Source organism: Mustela erminea, chromosome 20 (genome assembly GCF_009829155.1).
Source record: "Mustela erminea isolate mMusErm1 chromosome 20, mMusErm1.Pri, whole genome shotgun sequence".
NCBI classification, from domain to species: domain Eukaryota; kingdom Metazoa; phylum Chordata; class Mammalia; order Carnivora; family Mustelidae; genus Mustela; species Mustela erminea.
In genome coordinates this window covers 29,036,135-29,056,858 of record NC_045633.1, presented here as the reverse complement: position 1 = coordinate 29,056,858, position 20,724 = coordinate 29,036,135, and the positions used below count along the sequence as shown (strand labels likewise).

At 60.1% G+C, this 20,724-nt stretch overlaps 1 protein-coding gene across 1 annotated transcript; it reads left to right on the top strand.

The window, feature by feature from the left end:
* The first annotated feature begins 1,154 nt into the window (after positions 1-1,154).
* ZNF316 (zinc finger protein 316) lies at positions 1,155-19,651 on the top strand. Its single transcript, XM_032326928.1, has 6 exons — positions 1,155-1,295; positions 5,025-5,404; positions 5,588-5,709; positions 6,506-6,632; positions 7,132-7,245; positions 14,540-19,651. The coding sequence occupies exons 2-6, from the start codon at positions 5,053-5,055 to the stop codon at positions 16,864-16,866; spliced, it is 3,042 nt and encodes a 1,013-aa protein (XP_032182819.1). The 5' UTR covers positions 1,155-1,295; positions 5,025-5,052; the 3' UTR covers positions 16,867-19,651.
* Positions 19,652-20,724: the final 1,073 nt, after the last annotated feature.

The window sequence follows — 20,724 nt, the reverse complement described above, 5'->3', positions numbered from 1 at the left end:
CTTGCAAGCAGGCTGAAAGAAGGCCCAGACTTCTGCAAGGGCAAGAGCACACTGTCACACCCAGCGGGCTGCCTGGAGGTGGATGCTGGCAGGTTCAGGGGAGGACTGCAGGTGGACTCTCAGTCTGGCGACCTCACCTCCTCACAGCTCCTGCAGTCACAGATCACTCGTGCCTCCCTCTGCTTGGAGGACCCTTCCCTTCCCAGAGGCTGGTCCTCCGCCTCATCCTGATACGGGTCGCTCCAGGGGAAGCTCCAGTCGGAGACCCTATTGCGTTCATTCGGCTGCCCCGGCCCACTGCCTCTCAGTCTTCATCGCCATCGCTGCTGGGTAAAACGCTCTCATTTAGCAGCGTTGGTCCCGCACGCACTGGTGGTCCCGCAAGCAGGGCGGGTGAGCAGTGGACACCGGCCCCTCCTGCTGCGGTCGCACTTGCTCATCGCCTGCAAGGGGTCGCCCTCGTCCCTGTCCGGTGTCATGGCCCGCGGACTGGATAGAGCCACCGCGAGGCCTCTCCACAGGTCATCGCCTACCTCCACGGTCTCAGGACCTGGAGAGCGACCCAACGCTGGGGCTTGGGTCTGTCTCTGGTCGAGCACTCGGTCCGCACTCCCTGCACGTTGGTTGAATTAGGAATTTCGACTGGGCTTGGGAAGGGGTTAGGCTCAGAGCCAAGGGATCTCATGGGGAGAATCAAGGGGGAGGACGGAGTTGGGGTGTCCAGGGGTTGGGGTAGGGGTCGCCGGGATCTTCAAAGGAGGACCCAGGTCTCAGAGCGGGGGCGGAGGGTGTCCAGGGGTGGAGTCAGGGTTTCGGGTCAGAGCAGGGAGCTCTGGGGTTCTCAGGGGGAGGAGTCGGAGTTTTGGGGTCCGGGCAGGCGGGGCTGGGTGTCCAGGCTGAAGTCGGGATCTCAGGTCAGAGAAGGGGGCGCTGGGGTTCCCAGGGGAGGAGTGGAGGTCTTGGGTCCGGGCAGAGGACCCTGGAGTTCCCAGGAGTGGGGTACCAGGGTCCCCAGAGGTGGGGCCGGAATCCCGGACCAGGAGCCCCCTCCCTCGCACCAGGGGCGTTTCCTTGCCCTTCACGCACGCCCCCTCCGGGAGCCGCGCTCGACCCCGCGTGACCGGAAGTGGCCCCCCGTGGGCGCGGGCGGGGCGGGGCCCGGCGGAGGCACTTCCGGTGCCCACGCGCCGCCGCCGCGCAGCTCCGGGGCCGTCACTTTGTGTAGCGCGGGGCGCGCAGGCCCGGCCCGGCCCCGGCGTCCGGCGGCGGCTCGGCCGGCCCGGCGCGCGCGCGCGGTGAGTGGGCGGCAGGTGCGGGTGGCCAGGCGCGGGGCGCGGGGCCGGGTCGGACCGCCTCTCCACGCCGGCGCGGGAGGCCGCGGGGCTGGCGGGGCCCGGCCTGGGCCTGGCGGGGCCGGAGCGGCGCGCTGGCCGGGCATTCGGGGGACCGCGCCCACGGCGGAGGCGGGCCGCGGACCCCCCGCCCCAGACCGCGCGAAGGGGGCGGGCTCCGACCCCCCGGGGCGGGCGGAGGCCGGCGGCTCGGAGCAGGCTGGGGAGGACACGCGCGAGTCCTCGGGAGGTGCCCGCCGCCGGCTAGGCCCTAGGGGCGGGGGTTGGGCCGTGGCCGCCCCCGGGGACACACCCATCCAGAAGGGGCTGTCACCACCACCGCCTCTGGGGAAGACCCAAGCCAGATAGCTTGCCCCCTGGAGAGATGGAAATGCTTGGCTGGGGGCCCCCATGAGCTTGCTCAGTGACCTTGGGGGCCTCGTCTGGGTCCTCGGTCTCTGCCAGTGGAAGCTCCGGTGGGCTCCTGCGCTGTCTTCTATTGCTGGTAGTCCCGTAGGGGAACCCATCCCCGGGGTAGGGCAGGGTCTGGGCTGCGCCATGTGGCCACATAAGTGGGAAGGGGGCGGGCCTTCGGTAGAGGACTCCGTGGGTAGGAAGAAGGGGAGGTGTGCAGGAGGTTCAGGCCCCTGGCTGCACCTGTGTGGGGAGACCTTGGTACTTAGTTTGACTCAACAAGTGTTGGCAGATGTGGGGAGCTAGTCAGCATGGTGAGGGGCCGGCCTGGGGGAGCTGGGATGGCCCCACGCATCCAGCTGCAAATCCGGGAGTAAATCCTGGAGGGTAGGGCAGCCTGATCCATGGACTCACAGTGAGGATTGTAGTAGTCAAGGAGGGAAGGCTTCTTGGAGGAGACAAAAACCTGGAGGGCCTTGAATAACGGGTGTGGGAGGGACCAGGCCTAGATATATGTGCACCCACACATTTCTCCTCCTTCTCTACGTAGGTTCCTTGAATTTGGGACTTTTGTGGAGAGTTTCTAACAGTTCCCAAACTTTTTTTTTCTGTTCGTGTGGTCCTCCCTTCCCTCCGTGGAGGGTGTCTCGTTATCCTCAGCTGTAAAGCACCCGTAGTACTGTATTCTAGGATGGGGGCCCCCGGGAAAATAAAGGACTGGGATGATGTGGGGGCTTATGTTGATGAGGCTGCTTACCTGACCGTCTGTGACTTCTGACCCAGAATCAGATGGCTGGAAGGAGGCAGAGTGAGTGTCAGTGGGCTGACAGGCTGGGAAGAGAAGAAAGGAAAGCGTGTGGGTCTGGGGGAGTGTGCCCAGCACCCAGCCATATGGGGAGGCAGAAAGCATCTGGTGCCTGAGTGACTGAAGTCTGTTTTCCAGAATGATTCTGTTCTGGATTTCAGGTTGGGGTATGTGAGGTGTCTGGCTGTGCTAGGTCACAGTTCTGTCTGCAGGGTGACTGCCGAACTCCCATAGCTGCTGAGACTTTCCCTTCTCTGGTCACCAGCACATGCATTTTTGGGGAGCAGGGACTTCAGGCCCCAGCCTCTTTGAAGGCAGAGACTCTCAGTGCTTCTGGCATGGGTTCTGTTTGGAAGGACCCTGAAGAGTGATCAGTTTATTCTGGAATGTGGCAGTGGGGCCAGAATACTGAGGTGTTTTGTTTTGTTCTAGTGAGTTCTACGCCCAGTGCGGGGCTTGAACTCATGACCCAGAGATCAAGAGTCGCATGCTCTACTCACTAAGCCAGCCAGGCGCCCCTGAATTTTTAAGATCTCATGTGCTTCACGTTGATTACAGACTTTAGACTCACTTCCTTAATAAGTATTTGAGCGTTAACTCTGTGTCTGACATGGGGGGATTCTGGGATGAGCAAAGGGAACTTCCGTCTTCCTGCACTTGACTGTGTGTTTGGGGAGACAGGTGGTAAGGAGGCAGTTCCTTGAATATATAAAAATGAGGTGCCGTGTGGATAGAGTTCAGGGAACTGGGTGAAACCGGGGTCCAGGAGGCTCCCCACAGAGGATCAGAGAAGAAGAGGGGAAGCAAGTTCCAGGGAAAGGGACTAGGATGGGCAAAGGTCCAGAGCTGGGACCAAGCACCGGGCCACTTTATTCCAAAGCCCTGGGGTTTTCTTCTGTTGCGACTGGGTCCTTGGATACAGCAGACCTGCTGTGGGAGTCTGCTCTGGAGGGTGGCCAGGCAGGAGACAGCTCAGCTGGGCTTGGTGTGGCGTCTGGGTTCAGCCTGGATTTGTAGCCTGAGGCCTGGGTGAGGAAAGCCCTCCGCTGGATTCTGAGGTGGGTGGCGGTTAGGAAACCTTGCTGAGCATTCTCAGTGCCCTGAGCGCTGGGTAGGGCAGCTGCGTCTTCCTGGAGGTGGCTAGAGTAGCGCTTGGCACGTGTGTTTCTATACTCCATGTCTTCACATGGCCAAAGAGTTATGGAGGCCAAGAACCGTAGGTTTTGGGGAGAGGCTGGGGCAGCCCACCTAGGCATAGCTCTTCACCTGTGACACCGAGTTCCGTGACTGTGAATTCGCAATTCGGTCAGCTAGAGGGGAGCATGAGGGGTGGGACAGAGGTGGCATCTAGGTGCCCATGCAGTTCAGCCGCTGGACCTGGACGTTGTCTCTGGGAGGCCTTCATGAATGCTCCAAGTTCCTAGCTTTTAAAGTATGGATTTAAAGCAGCAGCTTGGAACTGTTCACCCAAAAAGGAGCCTTGGACTGGTTAAAACTGTGACCCTGTTCTGGTCTTGGGCCTCCTGGTAAAGGGCGTTCACCTGGGAGGGAGGAGTGGCCCCTGGGCCTGTAGCCTCCTGTCCATCAGGTCCACAGTCCTTGGCTCTGGGCCATGCGGCTGCATGGCTATGTCTCTGCCCAGCACCTGGGCTGACCCAGCTGTGACGGTGGCATGAGTAGGACCTTGTAAGCCACTGGGGCACTGGTGGTTCTGTCCTGTGATTTTCTGATCCTTAAACTTGAAGAGATGTCACAGGGTGTTTTAGATCCTCGTCGCTGGTCCAGCGATGAACCAGATCTCCGTGATCGGTTGAACTATCTCCAGATGCTCTGGGCGGAGTGAGGGGCAAGGGAGACACAGAAGGTGACCCACACTCAGCACCTCTGGTGTGCTGCTTCTGGCAGGAGGAGCCTGACCTGCTGGCCTTCCCAGCAGTGGCGAATAAGACCACCGGTCTCATTACACACCTGCCCGTGCACAGGCCTCTCCTCCCTCACCCCTGCTGGCACAGCGTGGGTGCTGAGAGCTGGGCGAGCATTTTCCCCTGTATGTGAGGTGGGCCGTACCTCCCAGGCTGCGCTCAGCTCTTTCAGCCAAATGTGGGCCACTCTCGGCCGTGTTGCCTGGACTCCCTGTTTTCATGGCCCCTGAGGATAAAGACCCGGGCTAAATCCCTGATTTACTGCAAGAAAGCGCGGCGGTTCATATCCAGCACATAACTGCTGACAAGGAAGACCTGAGACCGCATAATGGGGTCACGGAGAGGGACTCTGTGGTTACTTTCTCTGGGTACAGAATGTCCCAGTTGTGCCGTGTGAGATTATGGAAAGAGCCTCGGCCGTCTCTCAGCCTTGGCGGCGTTACTGTCGAGTGGGGGCGCTGAAGCCCGCCTCCCGCGGGACGCGGCAAGGCTCGAGCGTCGCACGTGAGTGTGCGGTGGGCACCTGGTCACCACCGCCCGTCTGTGTTTCAGGCCGAGCTGAGGCTCTCCTCCGGGGAAGATGGCAGCCCTGCGCTCAACTCCAGACGCACCAGCCGCGCAGCTGGCGAAGGCGGAGGATGGGCTGGAATGGGGTCCTGCTCAGGAGGAGGAAGAGGAAGAAGAAAAGGGGGAAGAGGTGGAGATAGAGGAGGAGGAGGAGGAGGAGATCGTCGTGGAAGAAGGGGAGGGCGAGAAGGTGCGGGGGGAAGAAGAGGGGGGGCGGGCCGGGCCCGTGGACCAGGTGGAGGTGGAGCTGGAGGAGGACGAGGACGTGGAGGAGGTGGTGGCCGAGGAGCGGAGTCTGACCTCGGGGACCCAGGAGCGCCTTGGCCGTGGCGGTGATGCCAAGTCCTCAGTTCTGCAGGAAAAGGGTAAGAAAAAGGAAGCAGCTCCTGGGGGAGGAGGCAGCAGGGGAGGGCAGGCGGGGCCACCATCGCCCAAGTTCTGAAACGGAGGAGCCAGGAGCTCCCGACCCTGCTTGCTGCCCGGGCAAAGGGGACGGTGGCAGCGAGGCCTGATGGTGGAGGCAGGCCCCTAAGAGATCCTCCCCTCAGCGTGGCAGGCCACCCGGCTTCCAGCCACACCTAGGGATGAGGACTTGGAGGAGGAGGAGGAGGAGGAGGAGGAAGAGGAGGAGGAGGAAGAGGATGACGATTCCTTGACAGCTGGATCTCAGGTGAGCTGCTGTCTCTGGAGCTCAGTTAACCAGGCGGGGTTTGCTTGGGGTGGGGCGGGGGGGAAGGGGGGAATCTCGGCGCCTGGTGTTCCCGAGATCCCTGTGGGCAAAGCAGAGGCTCTGTGGTCCTCAGGGCTAATTCAGGCTGTGAGCAGGGACGGGGTAGCAAGAAGCGACTGGGGGTCTCTAGCCCCAAGCCCATGGGACATGGTTCCACTTTCCTGGGATCTGACCCTTCCCAGGCCATCACGTCCTGAGAACGTTGACTGCCCCTCCCTTGGCTGCGCCATGACCCCATACCTGGAGGGCCTGTCACCCATCCAGGCCCGGGTTTCCTGCCGAGCCCAGTCAGACTGGACGCCAGGGCCCGTGGTCGGTTGAGTCGATGCCGCTCGTGCACCCAGGCATGGGCCCTCACATTGCTGATGTGACCACTGTCTTCAGCTGGACAGTAAGGGGGGGAGGACACAGCCTCCCTGCACGGGCATGGACTTAAGCTTACTTGTTTTCTGACCTTAGTGTGAGTCGTGGCTCCGCTCCCCACATGCTGAGCATTTGCCCTCTCGGAGCCTGGGCTCCTAATCTCTGAGTGGAAATGGGGTCCTTGCCTTTCAGGCCCGCTGCCAGGCTTGGTCGCCCGTCAGTGACGGGATGTCGGGCTGTGTCCCCATGAGCTCTGTGTTGCAGGACCACAGTCACCTCTTCTTCAAGAGACTTCCTGTTGCTCGCCTTCTCGGGGCTCCCCCCTCCCCACCACCTCGGGCAGCTTAGGGCAGCAGCCAGGGCTGTTTTCCAGGGGCTGGTGACCTTTGAAGATGTGGCTGTGTACTTCTCCCTGGAGGAATGGGAAAGGCTGGACGCAGACCAGCGGGACCTTTACAAGGACGTCATGCAGGAAAACTATGGGATCTTGGTGTCCTTGGGTAAGCAGGGAGGCTTTCGGTATGATGGGTGCCGACAGCCTAGCCGTTTGAGAGAGTGGCTTCTGAAGCCGCAGGGTCTAGGAGAAGGGGGTCCTGGAGCCAGCCTGCCTTTTGGGGAAGTGCTAGGGCGCGGGGTCTCCACTGTGGTCCAGCAGTGCCGCGAGCCGGTGGATGTGTTGTGGGAGCCGCCCATCCGGCTCCGGTCTCCGCCGTCTGCTCCCCAGAGGCCTCCAGGGTGAGGAGTCAGGTGCTGGAGGAGATGGAAGCGTGTGGAGGGGCTCAGCAGGGCGGCTGCGGGTACCAGGGCAAAAGTCTAGACTTGTGAATGTGGGATTTCCCAGGGGGGAGGCTGGGAGCCGGGAGGGCTGGTCCAGGAAGGATGGAGAAGAGGGAAGGGAGAGTGAGGAGCCGGTTGGCGCGGCGGGGATGGCACCGTGTGGGGCGAGGGGGGCCTGCCCAGCGCAGCCCTGCAGCCGCCGGCTGTTTTTCTCCCGGCCAGGATACCCAATCCCCAAGCCGGATCTGATCTTCCGGCTGGAGCAAGGGGAGGAACCCTGGGTCCCAGATAGCCCCCGTCCTGAGGAAGGAGACATTGTCACTGGCGTCTACACAGGTGAGTGGGAGATGGAATCTCGTGGGGTTTCTGCTGACACAGCTCCTCAGAGCTTTGCCAGACTTTGGCCTTGATCTTAGCCCTGTGCCGTGGCCTTGGTGCTGGTGGTCCAGGATGTGGAGTGGGCCACGTGGAGACAGGGAGGCCGCCATGGGCTAACCTCTGCCTTTGTGGCCCATGGAATGGGTCCATGGGCCCATTCTAGCCCATGGAAGTCCAAGGTTGGCGAATCCTTAGAGGACCTACAGGTTTCTCTTAGGAGCCTTGGAAAATGTCCCTGTCCCTGCCTTGGAGCCTCTGATTGTTTTTTGTGTTTTGTAAGTGAGGCCATTTGTTGAGTGTTTGGCTCAGAGAAAGTAAGTTGCAGGAGCTGGGTAGACTCTGGCTGAGAGAAACCCGCCTTTCTGGTTCCCACACTTGAACTGGTCCTGTCGCTTCTGCACCCACTGGGCTGTCTCTGAGCAGAGGGTCTGGGGGACAGGCCTCGGCCTGGGTGCGCAGCTTTGCCCCTTCCAGAAAGGAGATTTTGGAGGGAAGGGTTCAGGGTGTGTTCAAGGGTGGCAAATTTCCCTGGGGACCGCCGATGTGGTTCTGGGTGTTTCTCTAAGCCTCTGAGCTTCTCTTTGCTCACATGGAGAATGAAGTGTTGGACTGAAATCCATGATTTCCAAGCAGAGGATGTGGGACTGTTGCTTCTGTGGCAGTGCCTCATGAGGTCTGTGAGTCGGGCTCAGTGTGTGGGAGAGATTGTGGAGGGTGTGTCTGCCTGGGGGCTTGAGTGACGTCCCCCTCTGCTGGCTCTTGCCAATCACGGACCTGGATAGACTCAGAGTAGCTCATGGACGTGTTTTAAAATAAAAACACAGAGAAACACAGACCATGTTACTGTGCCTGCAAGTGGACTCTTCGAAGTGTTTTCCCGTTTACTCTGTATCCTGGCGACAAGCCTGTGCGGTAGCAGGGCACAGGCAGCCAGCTGACCTCGCAGCTGAGGACGCTGACTTTGAAAGCCGGGCCCAGCCCCAGGGCTCGCTTGCCGTGGTGTCGCTGGACAGCCTTCCCGTCCTGGCTCTCCATGTGCTGTGGGGACCTCTCTGGGAATCGTTCCTGGGCTTCGGACTTGGGTGGGCTCTGGCTGGCGAGACCATGGCAGCTGCTTCCGGGACGAGTCTGGGACAGAGGGGATGTTTCTCAAGGGGTCTCAGTGGGAGGTGGGCCCTGCTTATGGGCAGAGCTCAGAAAAGCCACCTGCAGATAAAGGGGCCACGGGCCTGTCTTTGCCAGTCTCTCATCATGTTAATAGGTGTGCCCCCATTCTCTGCGCTTCTTGGAGGGTCGTGGAGTATAGGCATTTGCAGGTTCCGGTGTGGGCGGTCCCCACAATGTGACCTGTGCACCTGGGTGGGGTCAGCAGCACCCTGAGGAGGCTGGCTAACTGGGCCAGTGCCTCCCTGTCTTCCCCTTGCCTTGTTGATGTAGTAGGGCTGCATGGCCTCCCACTTGCTACCTGGCAAGCCCGAGGTCGGTGCAGGCCCTGGGCATAGTTTTAGATACATCCCTGTCTGCGGGGGTCAGCTCAGGTAGGGCAAACCCATCTGAGGCCTTTTTTTTCTTTCAATATCTATGTATTTGTTCATTTGTTTATTTGAGAGAGACAGAGTGTGCGTGCAAGAACAGGGCGGGGGCACAGGGAGAGGGAAAGAGAGAGAGAGAGAGAATCCTCAAGCCCACTCCCCTGCCTGATGCAGGCTTGATCCTAGGACTCCGAGACGGTGACCTCAGCTGAAATCAAGGGCAAGCCACTTAACTGACGGAGCCCCCAGGCACGCCGTCTAAGGCCTTTCTTAACGATGACTGCAGTCTGTTTGCTAAAGGTCTTCTCCCCGTTACTCATTTCCGTGTGGCCGAGTCTGTTGAGAATTGAGAATTGCTGGGTCTGGACGGGGCAGATGCTAGCGGTCCTGGGCCCGACAGAGTTTCTGGATCTCTAGACTGTAGCCTGGCAAAACACCAGTGTACTCCTCTTGTGCTTTTTGAAGAACTGGGCCAAAAGGTTTGGACTCTGGCCAGATTGTCCCCCTCAGAAGCCCCATCCCGTCTGCCGTACTGACCAAAGTCCCCTGCTCTGCCCTTCCGGCTCTGGGCTCGGCCCCTCCACCGCAGGCCGTGAGCCCTGCACACTGCGCTCTCCTCGGCCCCCCTTCCTGTGCCTTTCTCCTCGCCTGGCTTGGATAGCAGCACCTCGCCCCTGTTTGTCATAGCCCCGTGTAGTCGCCCGCCAGGTCCCCTGTTGGTGGTGGGACCCCATTTCCTGGCCACAGCTGCACTGCAGCAGGGTCGTGGCCGGAGCGTGGCTGCCGGCTGACGTCACACCTCCTGAGGATGCTGCCACCACCACCTGGGGCCGGTGGTCTGGCTTCGTGTCCTTGTTGGGTTGGCTTTCTGCTCTCTGAGGTGGACCCTCTTGGCCTCTGATTTCTCAGCTGCCTTCCTGGCTGCTTCTGCACCTGCCCTCGCTTGTTCCCAAGACCAGGATGGTCCTGCGTCGCCTTCTGTTCTCTCCAGGAGACCGTGGCCAGAGCTTACGTCAATGCTGCCCGTCCTCAGCTTCCTTCTCCAGCCCTCACCTTGTCTGCTTGTCCATCCGTACCCTTGATCGCTCCACTTCTGTGATGGTCATTTCAGAGTGAACCTGAACCTGAGGGGACTTCTCCTACCTCAGTCCCCTCTTGCAGCGTCCTTGACACCTGAGTGCCAGTGGCTCCGTGCCTGATTAGTCCTTGTCACTCTGCCTTCCTCTCTCTATCCTGTCCCAGGCTTTCATGAGGCCAGCAGGCCTGTGGCCACAGGTGTTCCCGAGCTGCCTCTGCCTTTTCCTCTAGGGGATTCCCCATGAACTTGGCACAGCATCTGGGCCTTGCTGTGGCCTTGAGGCCGCTGCCCCTCTAGGCTCATCTCCACCCTTAGCTCTTCAGGCTCGGCCCCACAGACAACCTTTCTCTTCAAGCCTGCCTCAGGGCCTTTGTGCCTGCTGTTTCCCCTGCCAGGAGTGCCTTTTGTGTGGCTGGCTCCGCTGTTAGGACCCCCACTGAGTCATGTGTTCCTGAACACACAGACTTGAGGAACATGCCCTCCGGCATTACTCCAGGATGTTCCCTGCATGTACAGCAAACAGCACTGTCTGAAATGGTCCTGCCTAGATGTTTGCTTCCTCATTTCCTGTCTGCTGCTGCCTGCCGCCTCTGTAAGAGCTGGCACTGGGTATTGTCTACCCTGTGCTGTCTCCACGGTGCCTGGCGCGGGCCTGGCACCCAGCGGGGCTGGCGGCTGATCCCCTTCCTCCTTGGCTGCTGTTCCTCCCCGTCGTGTGAGGGCGGAGGACGGAAGAGAAATACAGCATGCAGGCTTACACCTGCTTAAAGATGACCCGGGAAAGGAGGGACAGAAAATTTAACACCAAGGTGGGGGAATCTCAGGGTTGGTGAGCACCGTCAGCGGTTCTGGAGAGGTGGAGGTCAGGAGCGGCTGTGCGGTGCAGGCCCGGCCCCAGCCGGCAGGTGGTGTTTACCTCGCACAGCCCGTGAGCACCTGGGCTGGGCACCTGGGCTGGGCACCTGGACTGGGCACCTGGGCTGAGCACCTGGGCTGGGCTGTCAGCCAAGGGAAAACTGGGGTCAGGGGAATATTAGTCCCTAGCGTGGACCTTCCCTGCCTTTGCCACACCCCTGAGGGGGCCCTGGGTGTCCCTGAATCCCCCTTTTTTGTCTGAGCCAGGAGAAGGCATTTGGGTCCCTTCTTGCCTCCGCCCCCTGGGCATGGTATAGGCAGAAAGAGAAGGAACCAGGAAACTTTCCAAGTGAGGGAGAGCCGGGCCTCAGGCTCCTGTTAGTAGCTCTTCCTTGATATTATACTCAGTACAGATGAGGAGACTGAGGCGAGAGGTCACTAGCCAGTGATGGGGGACGGGCCCTATGCTCGGAGGACAGAGCCCAGCACAGAAACCTGGCCCTGTCCGGAGCTGCCGCCTCCCTCACGCTTGAATACAGGCCTGGTTACCAGACTCCTGCTCAGTGGGAAGGAAGGGCAGCTGGCCAGCAGCTCCTGAGGCAGGAGCCCACCTGCACCTTGGGGCACGCCAACCCTGTCCACATCCTCGCCTTGGAACTTGTCCCTTGGGGGGATGGGGGGCTCTCCGCAAATGCACCTCGAGTCTCTGGGTCTGGATGGCAGAGTTGGCGCTGGTGTTGACAGCAGAGATGGGTTTATTAGTCGGAGCTGACTCACCAGGGGCCCCAGGTGAGGGTGGACCTGGGGGCAGGCCTCCAGGTTCGCTGACAGGGGCAGAGGTGGCTTGGGGGTGCGAGTCATAGAAAATGGTGGCACGGTTCTCAGGACGTCGTGTGTCTGTGTGTCTGTCATGTCGTGTGTCTGTCAAAGCCCCCTGCGTGGCTCGGGGGCTTTCATCTTCTCCGAGGTCTTGTGATTAGAGCCTTGGTAGGGCATTTACTGGAGGTGCCTTGGGGGCTCTCCTGACAAGGCTACTGCTCAGGCCCTGGGATTGTCATCGGGCCTCAGAGCACTGGTTTCAGCCTAGCTAATCATCACCCAGGGTCATAGTCCTTGGGAGCAAATGTCTCAGGGAGATGAGACAGCAGCTTCCCACTTCCCAGGGTCCTCTTCTCTACCCTGTCCCTGTGCGTTCTGAAAGGAGCAACTGTGTTTGACCCTATGGGCCACTGTTACAGTATGTCCCCTCACCCACCTTGTAGAAGCATTCTCTGCCCTGGCTCTCGGCTCACAAGCAGACCTGGTAAGTGCTCACTTGGATTCCAGCAAACTCCCTGGGAACCTCGAGAGACCCTTCCATTGGACACCCCCACTCCAGGGTCCCACCTCCAGACCCTGACCCACTTTGGTGACAGAAAGAAGGGAATGGAACCCAGTCTTGGGGCAGGCTGGTCTTTGTCTGCCTCCCCCTCCAGTGGCCCTGCTCTTCCCGGCGATCGTGGGGTGCAGCCGGCCCTGACTGCCCAGGGACACAGCTGCCCTTACTGCCTCACATTGGGTGTCACTCGTGCTCCCCACCACCTTGGCATGTGCTCAGTGTTTTCTCACTCCTGGACAAGTGGCTGTGCCAGCTGTGTTGCTCCCCTCTGCAGGGGCTTGAGGTGGATGGGTAAGGGCTCACCTTTCCCAGTGTGTGGGGGGCTTTCTGCTGCTCCTAGACCCCAAGAAGAGGTGTTGTGGGTGAGTCACTGGGACCTCGCCCACCCTTCCCAGTTCTGAGTGGCTGAGGTGGCCTGTTGGCGGGCCCTCATTTGGCCTGTGTGTCTACTTTGTCTCCAGCAGGGATGACCCTGGGCTGGGCCTTGGGGTACACACTAACCCCACTAAGACAGTGAACTTGTTCCTCAGCTTGAACTCCCTCTGCCTTGGCGAGTCTCTAATTCAAACTAACAAATTCTTGTGCTAAAATTCTTTCTGAGACTCCTGGGAAGAATTCCCGGCTGACCTGAATATTTGCTGACCCGCCTGTCCCTGCACCGGACCCTCTCGTCTCACGGGGGTGCTCTGAGCTTCCCAGGGAGGAGCTGGGCCATTTCTGTGCTTGTGCCAGGGGCCAGCCACTTCATGTCACCCACTCGTGGCCCTGGGTGACAGCTGGAGATAAACTGAGTGTAGTTCAGCAAACTTCATCTCTTATTTTAAAGCTTATTTTTATTATAACAGTATAATATTATAACTGTAGAAAACTTGAATATGCAATTACAAAAAAATAAAATAACCCGTTTCTGTATGCCTTTAAATGACGCGTGTTTTTTTTTCCGTAGCCGCAATCATGCCCGAACAGTTGTGTGTCTGCCTTTATTTCCCCCCATGCTGTGCTGTTTTCCCTTGTGACCATGTCATCGTACATGCATAGTGCCATACAGAATACAGGGCGAGGGCTGAGCCAGGCTGGGCAGCCCTCCTGGGCCCCGACCTGCCTCTGGGGGCGGGACTCGGTCCTTCAGGCTCATCTAGCCAGGTGATGCCTGACACCGGCCACAGTTTCGTGGTGGACCCAGGTGGGGCAGGAGAGGGGTTTTGCACCCTCGGAGCTTAAACCTTCCAGATGCTAGTATTCTGGAGCGGTCAGCAGCACGGTGTGCGACCACTGTGGACACACACGGGGCAGAGTGTGCATGAGAAAGTGGGCACACAGGTGCTTTGGAACACCTGGGGCCACCGTGGGTCAGCGTTCTCCCTTCTCTTCCTTACGAGACTTTGTGCCTGTCCCATAAACAGTAGTTCCCTCCTGAGTATGATGGCAAGCACATCACCCCATTTTCCAAACTAGAAAACCCTACAGGCCAACTCCGTATCTACACTCTGCCCTGAAGGGAGAGGTCAGTTTGGTGGAGGAGGTGGAGAACTGTTAAGACCTTGGTGGCGGAGTGGGGGGCGGTGTCCTTGGCCTTCTGGGATAGGAAAGTGCTTGCAGTTCACCTTAACCAGCTTGGGACTGTTTCCCGAATGCACAGGCACTCGGAAAAAGCCAGGCTTTGGGGTGGCTTACAGGGAAGCTTGGGCTGTGGATGAGCGCAGGGAGCTAGGGCCCAACAACCCCTCCAGGTCTCCTGGGCTCAAGGCAGCCTTGTCAGGTTCTGCTCCGAGAGTCGGAAGGAGACCCACGTCTGCTGGCCAGCCTGAGGCTGGTGGAGAAGGACTCCGAGGGGAAGGGAAGCTGAGCAAAGCCCAGGTGCTTACAAAGGCAGGTCCTCAGCTGCAGGACCTTGGGGCTGTGCTGGCCCTGGAGACTTGCTGGGCTTGGACCGAGCAGGGCGGGGCTGGAATGCTCTGGAAGACATAGGGGTTTTGGGGAGAACAGCTCAGGGGTCTCTCTTTTCCTGGGTACAGGACCGCTGTTGTGAGCTTAGGTGACCAGTTTTGTAGTGTTCCTGCTCCTCAGCAGGGCAGCAAGCCCTGGAGATCTGCCAGAGGGATTAGTGAATTGGTGCCATTGGAGGATAGAGTGAGCAGTAATCTTGGCCTCCCTTAAGAGGGACACCCGCCCGCACATTTCTCCTGTCTGCAGCCTTCCTCCTAACTGAGGGAGGCAGTGGCTCTACTGCCCCAGGGATGCTGGAATGGGTCCTTGTGGACCAGAGAGGCATCCTGTCCAGAAACTGGGGATGGAGGCCAGGGGAGCTTGGGGTCCCGCCCAAGTGTGATTTCTCTAGGGAGGAGCCTGCAAGGGGTTGTCCTGGCCTCCTCTTACTTCTCCCTTCGGGCCTTCCTTTGTCACCTTCAGGGGCCTGGTTCTGGACTGACGACCTGGACGACCACGAGGAGGAGGAGGATGAAGACTTCTTGGCGGAGGTGGCGGAGGAAGAAAACGAGCCTCCGGGGCTCTGGTCAGCGGCCTACGGCGTGGGGGACGTTCCTGGGACGTGGGGCCCCGATGACTCAGATTCAGCGCAGACTCCGGAGGGATGGGGTCCTGACCCCGGGGGCCTCGGGGTCCTGGCCGAGGGGCCAGAGGCGAAGCCCTTCCTGCAGGGCCGGGAGCCTGGCGCGAACCTGCTGGCGCCCTGGGCGTTCCCTGCCACTGTGGCTGCCCCGGCCGGGCGGCCCGAGACCACGTGCGATGTGTGCGGCAAAGTGTTCCCGCACCGGTCCCGGCTGGCCAAGCACCAGCGCTACCACGCGGCCGTCAAGCCCTTCGGCTGCGACGAGTGCGGTAAAGGCTTCGTGTACCGCTCGCACCTGGCCATCCACCAGCGCACGCACACGGGAGAGAAGCCCTTCCCGTGTCCGGACTGCGGCAAGCGCTTCGTCTACAAGTCACACCTGGTCACTCACCGGCGCATCCACACGGGCGAGCGGCCCTACCGCTGCGCCTTCTGCGGTGCGGGCTTCGGGCGCCGCTCCTACCTGGTCACGCACCAGCGCACACACACAGGCGAGCGGCCCTACCCGTGCCCGCACTGCGGCCGCAGCTTCAGCCAGAGCTCGGCGCTCGCGCGGCACCAGGCGGTGCACACGGCCGACCGGCCGCACTGCTGCCCCGACTGCGGCCAGGCCTTCCGCCTGCGCGCCGACTTCCAGCGCCACCGGCGCGGCGGCGGTTGCACGGAGCCCAGCGGAGACGGCCCTCGGCGGGAGCCCTGCGACACGGTGCCCGTGCCAGGGCCCGAAGAGGCCGAGGCCGGGCCAGAGGGGCCTGAGGAGACCGAGGCCGGCGAGGCGGACGGAGAGGCCGAGGTCGAGGCTAGAGAGGAGGTGGCGGCGGCGGCGGCAGTGGGGCCCACCCCCGGGAGCAAGGAGGACCCCGAGCCGGACAGACGGTTCCTCGAGCTGGGCAACGGCCTGGGGGAGGGCGAAGGCCCTTCCTCGCACCCACTTGGCTTCCACTTTCCCGTGCACCCCAAGTCCTGGCTGCACCCGGACAGCTTCCCGATCCTGGGCCTTCCGGACTTCGGGGAGCGGCTACCGCCCGATGGGCGTCCCCTGCCGGTCCCCCTGGGGGGCCGGCTCGCCCTGGTGGAGGGCGCGGGGTTAGCCTGCGACCCTTTCGGCGGTGGCGGGCCAGGGGCCGGGGGCGGCGGCGGGCTTCGCGCCTTCGCGCCGGCCGTCGGGGGACTGCTGGGCGAGCCGGCGCCCGCCGCGCTGGCAGAGGAGGAGAGCCCGTGGATCTGCTCCGACTGCGGCAAGACGTTCGGGCGCCGCGCCGCGCTGGCCAAGCACCAGCGCTACCACGCGGGCGAGCGGCCGCACCGCTGCGCGGACTGCGGCAAGAGCTTCGTGTACGGCTCGCACCTGGCGCGCCACCGCCGCACGCACACGGGCGAGCGGCCCTTCCCGTGCCCCGAGTGCGGCGCGCGCTTCGCCCGCGGCTCGCACCTGGCGGCACACGTGCGGGGCCACACGGGCGAGAAGCCCTTCGTGTGCGGCGTGTGCGGCGCGGGCTTCAGTCGGCGCGCGCACCTGACGGCGCACGGGCGCGCGCACACGGGTGAGCGGCCCTACGCGTGCGGGGAGTGCGGCCGGCGCTTCGGCCAGAGCGCGGCGCTGACGCGGCACCAGTGGGCGCACGCCGAGGAGAAGCCGCACCGCTGCCCCGACTGCGGCAAGGGCTTCGGCCACAGCTCAGACTTCAAGCGGCACCGGCGCACGCACACCGGCGAGAAGCCCTTCCGCTGCTCGGACTGCGGCCGCGGCTTCGCGCAGCGCTCCAACCTGGCCAAGCACCGGCGCGGTCACACCGGCGAGCGGCCCTTCCCGTGCCCCGAGTGTGGCAAGCGCTTCTCGCAGCGCTCGGTGCTCGTCACGCACCAGCGCACGCACACGGGCGAGCGGCCCTACGCCTGCGCCAACTGCGGCCGCCGCTTCTCGCAGAGCTCGCACCTGCTCACCCACATGAAGACGCACCGCGGGGCGGCCGGCGCGCCCGGCTCCGCGCCGGCGGCCCCCGCGTCCAAGACCGAGGCCCCCGCCAAGGGGACGTCAGGCGCGGGCAGCGGGCCGGGGGAGCGCGGCAGCACCCTGCTAGAGTTCGCGGGCGGAACGAGCTTTGGCTCTGAGCCCACGGCCCCCTTCGCGGGACCGTCGGGCGCCTACGAGGAGAGCATCCTGTGATGGCCTGAGGCCGACGGAGGCGCAGCCCGCCGGGCCGCCGGCCCCCTTGCTCCTCTGGCCTCGGGGTGCTGAGGATCCCAGTCCTGGTGCGGTGCCTTCCCCTCAGCCCCCCGTGCACTGCATCCCCCGCCCCAACCTCGGGTGCCCCTCCTGCCCGGCTCCGGGAAACCGGGCCGCTGAGCTCGTCCGGCCGTGCAGGGGGCGCGTGGGGAGAGGAGAGCCACGCGCGGAGGAGGCGAGCGCAGGGGGCGGCCACCCCCACCGAGACTGCTGCATCCCACGCGGTAGGGATGGCAGGCGAGGTTATTTATTTCACTCGGATTCCGATTTGGGTGGCCTGGGGGACCGGCGGCCGATGAGTCTAGTCTGTAAGTGGGTTGTACAGCGAGGGAGGGGGAGCCCTTGCGTCGAGGGGAGGGTGGGGTGGTCGAGGGCAGAGCATCGGGCTCCTCCAGTGGGTTTGGTTGACGACTTCTTCCCATTCCTCAGTGAGGGACTTCAGGGACCTTGTGGTCATTTGAATGTGTCCGGGAAGTTTTAAGGACTGCGCAGGGCTAGGGGAAGCCTTCTGGGTTTCCGGAGGACGATGTTCCTCCCTACCGAGGGGGGACAGAGATACGACTGGGAAAGCTGTTATTCTGTCTACTGTGGGTATTTATTTCCATCTCTTGTATGGCCTGAGGAATCTGGGAGGAGGAGAAAAAGCCAGAAACCAAATTTGTGGCCCCAGGCGGACGGGTTGCAGGTGTTCCAGGGTCCTGAGGGAGTTTGAAGCCTTATTCTGGGGGGAGGGTCACTCACTCTCACCCCACTTGAGCACCGAGATCAGCCAGGCACTAATTCTGCCCCGGCCGGTTTTGGTCTCCGCCTCCCCCTTTGAGTCCTTCGGTACTCTCACCTCTAAGCAGCTGGAGGTGGCACACTCAGAGATCCTTGGGGGCCCCTTGCTGGCTGCTACGGCCATGGCCCCAGCCTTCAACTTCCTGGGCCGCCACCTCCCCTGGAGCAGTCAGACACATGGGCCCCTGTCCTCTAAGCCCAGTGCTTATTTAAGTTTAATGACCAATTGTAAAGTGACAGGTTAGCAGCGGGATCAATTCTCACATCCCTACGGGGCTAGGGCCCTGTGATGCCTATGGGTCCCTTGAATGCTGCTTCTGTTGTTATTCTGTACTAGAAGCAAGCAGTGTTTCTGTTTAGAATCCCACGTCACAGGGTGGGCAGTCTGTACAGCGGAAGTCCACCTGCGGGGGTGTGGACTTGAGCCTGTGGCTCAATGACAGGCCAGGCACCCAGCTATGCAAATCCTGCGCCTGGCGGGCACCCCGCCCTGTGGGTTGGGCCATTGGGAGGCACTGGGCAGGCAGCTGAAATATGGCTCACATGAGATCCTTCCCTCCCTGAATGCCTTGTGGGCCAGTGAGTGGGGCCAGAAAACAGATTTTGAAGCAACCGCATTCCCTTTTAGACCTAGTTCCTTCTGTTTTAGTGTAGACATGGCCTTGGGAGAGCCAGCAGCCAGACTGCTGGGGCTGGGGGCGGGGTAGGAGGCGCAGTAGTCAGTGGGTGGGAAGGGGGCGTGGCGTGGATGGTGGCGGTAAGAATTCGCCTGGCTGGGTGCGGTGGTGGGGTGGTGTGGGTGCTGAGGAGGGCAGGGGTCCCTGGAGGCGTTAGCAGTGCTGGGTGATGCCTTCCCTGTCCTCACTTTCTTTCCTCTCCTTGTGGGACAGGAACCTCAGGGGCCAAGTTCAAGGCAGCGTAGCCCCACATGGCTGGGGTGTGGCTCTGTGCTCCTCCCCGCCTTGCACACCCCTCAGAGTTCGTACCTTTGGTGCTGCCCTGGGCCCCAGCTGCTTCTGCCCTGGCCAGGAGCCATCAGCAGGAGGACCTAGCTTTAATAAAGACTGGAGAAATGAGCTTTCTGACTGGATTCCATGCTGTGCTGCTCCTTAGTGCCCTCAGGGAGGCTCTGCAAGGTCTTGGGCCTTTTTTTCTGCAAACAAAAAGAAACACAAAAAAACTTCTTTTTAGGAGTTCCTAGTTCTTTCAGAGACTAGAAATGGCGTGAGGAGTCAGCCCAAGATGAGCTTTGGCTCCTGCTGCCTGTGTCTACCAAGTCTTTCCGGGAGTCTCCAGCGGGCCCCCCAACACTGCCACAAACTCTTTGTAACACGCCTATCTTGGGACCTTCCTGTGCTTAGGGTTGTTTTCTCCAGCCTTTCTGAGGTCAGAGGAGAGGGGCCAGGTCCCCCTCCTCGGGGTCCAGACACATGCTGAGTCACAGACGTTTCCTCAGAGGCCTCGATGTTTTGTAGCCTTGTCTGGGCTCCTCTGCTCTGTGCCAGGGCACAGGGCGCCTCCCGTTACCCCCCAATCTCCTTCCTTTGTACTGATTTCTTGACTCCATTCTTCTCACCACATGAGGTCCCCACAACGAGATCTGACCTCCCATTTTTGGCCCACGGATTTGGAAAATATGAACTATGAAGTAAATTCTCTTTCAGATGTGATTTGGAGGCATCAGAGCAGAACCCAATGTTTCAGTTAAAAAAAAAAAAACTTTGAGTGACAGATGGATGTTAAGACCTAGTTACAAATTGATGGCCTTGAGGATCTTAAAGTCTACTCAGAAAAGGTAAATTATCCCCTGATAGAGCTTATCGTTGTGCGGCCAAATTCCTTTTTATTTGGGGGGCGGGGGAGGGGGCGACCCAATCCTGATGGTCATTGGAAAAAAAAAAAAAGTAGACAGCCTTCCTGGCTTTGAGACGACTTCCAAATTTCTGGAGTCCCTGATTGATTTCCCCTGAGTATCAATTTGGGGGAATCTGGGGCCATTTGGGAGGCATCTTCAAACATTACCAAGGAGTGGAAGCCCCCAGGAGATGTGACTTGTGCAAGGTGGTACTTCCAGAGCCTCGAGGCTCCGAGAACCCTCTCTGGCCTCCCCTTTCTTTTGTTATTTTCTCATTTCTCTATTGCTTGCATTTCCCCAGCCTCCTTCCTCGCTCCTGACCCTTTCACTTGATCTCTTCACACACCTCCTTCTAACTCTTTTTCTTTTTTCTTTCTCTAATTGGCTACGAATGGAATAAAGTATTTTGACATTTTGGGGTTATATTTATTAAATAAAGCTTTATGATCCTTGTTCATTATTTATTTTTTTCCTGATTATAAAATACATGCTAGTTGTAAAAATCCCAGCAGTACAACAAAATGTGTTACGTGCACACTTACGTCCTATAGAGTCACCACATCCCGCCACGGGGCACCAGAGTGGGGCAGGAGCTGTGGGAGCACATTTCTTCCATGCAATGGAAAGGTCTCACCACTGGACATACTTTACATGTCCCCTTGCAACTTGGCCCCCCCCCCCCCCATTTAACAATATATTAGGACATTCTTTCTTACCGGACAGAACTACCTCACTCATTTTAACCGCTCCGTGATAGCATTTCATTTGCAGATGTACCAGTAATCGGTGTAACTTGTCCCCCAACAATGGGCATTTGGTTGTTTCCAGTTCCTGACAATTAGAAACAATGCTGCAAAGTAGCTTCTTGTACATATTTCCGTGCAGTTATGTAGATTTTTAGTTGTCTTTTTAGGAAAAGTCCTAGAGGTGATGTTGCTGGGCCAAAAGGCATGTGTTTGTAAAATTCGGGGTACCGCTAAATTGCCCCTGGGAAAGGCTAACTCCAGTCCAGCAACGTGTTCCCCCAGCGCAGTGAGAAATACGAGTGGTCCTCTGCTTCGCCAACAGGTGGCACCAACAATCGTTTTAATCTTTGCTTTGTTCTTAATTTTACAGAGGTGAATGGCTTGCATTGTTCTATTTCTTTCAAACATGTAAACAGG

Coding starts and splice junctions, on each gene's coding strand:
- ZNF316 (XM_032326928.1), top strand. CDS start 5,053: ATGGCAGCCCTGCGCTCAACTCCAGACGCACCAGCCGCGCAGCTGGCG. Junction 6,633..7,131: donor TGGGATCTTGGTGTCCTTGG/GTAAGCAGGGAG, acceptor TCTCCCGGCCAG/GATACCCAATCCCCAAGCCG. Junction 7,246..14,539: donor TGTCACTGGCGTCTACACAG/GTGAGTGGGAGA, acceptor TGTCACCTTCAG/GGGCCTGGTTCTGGACTGAC.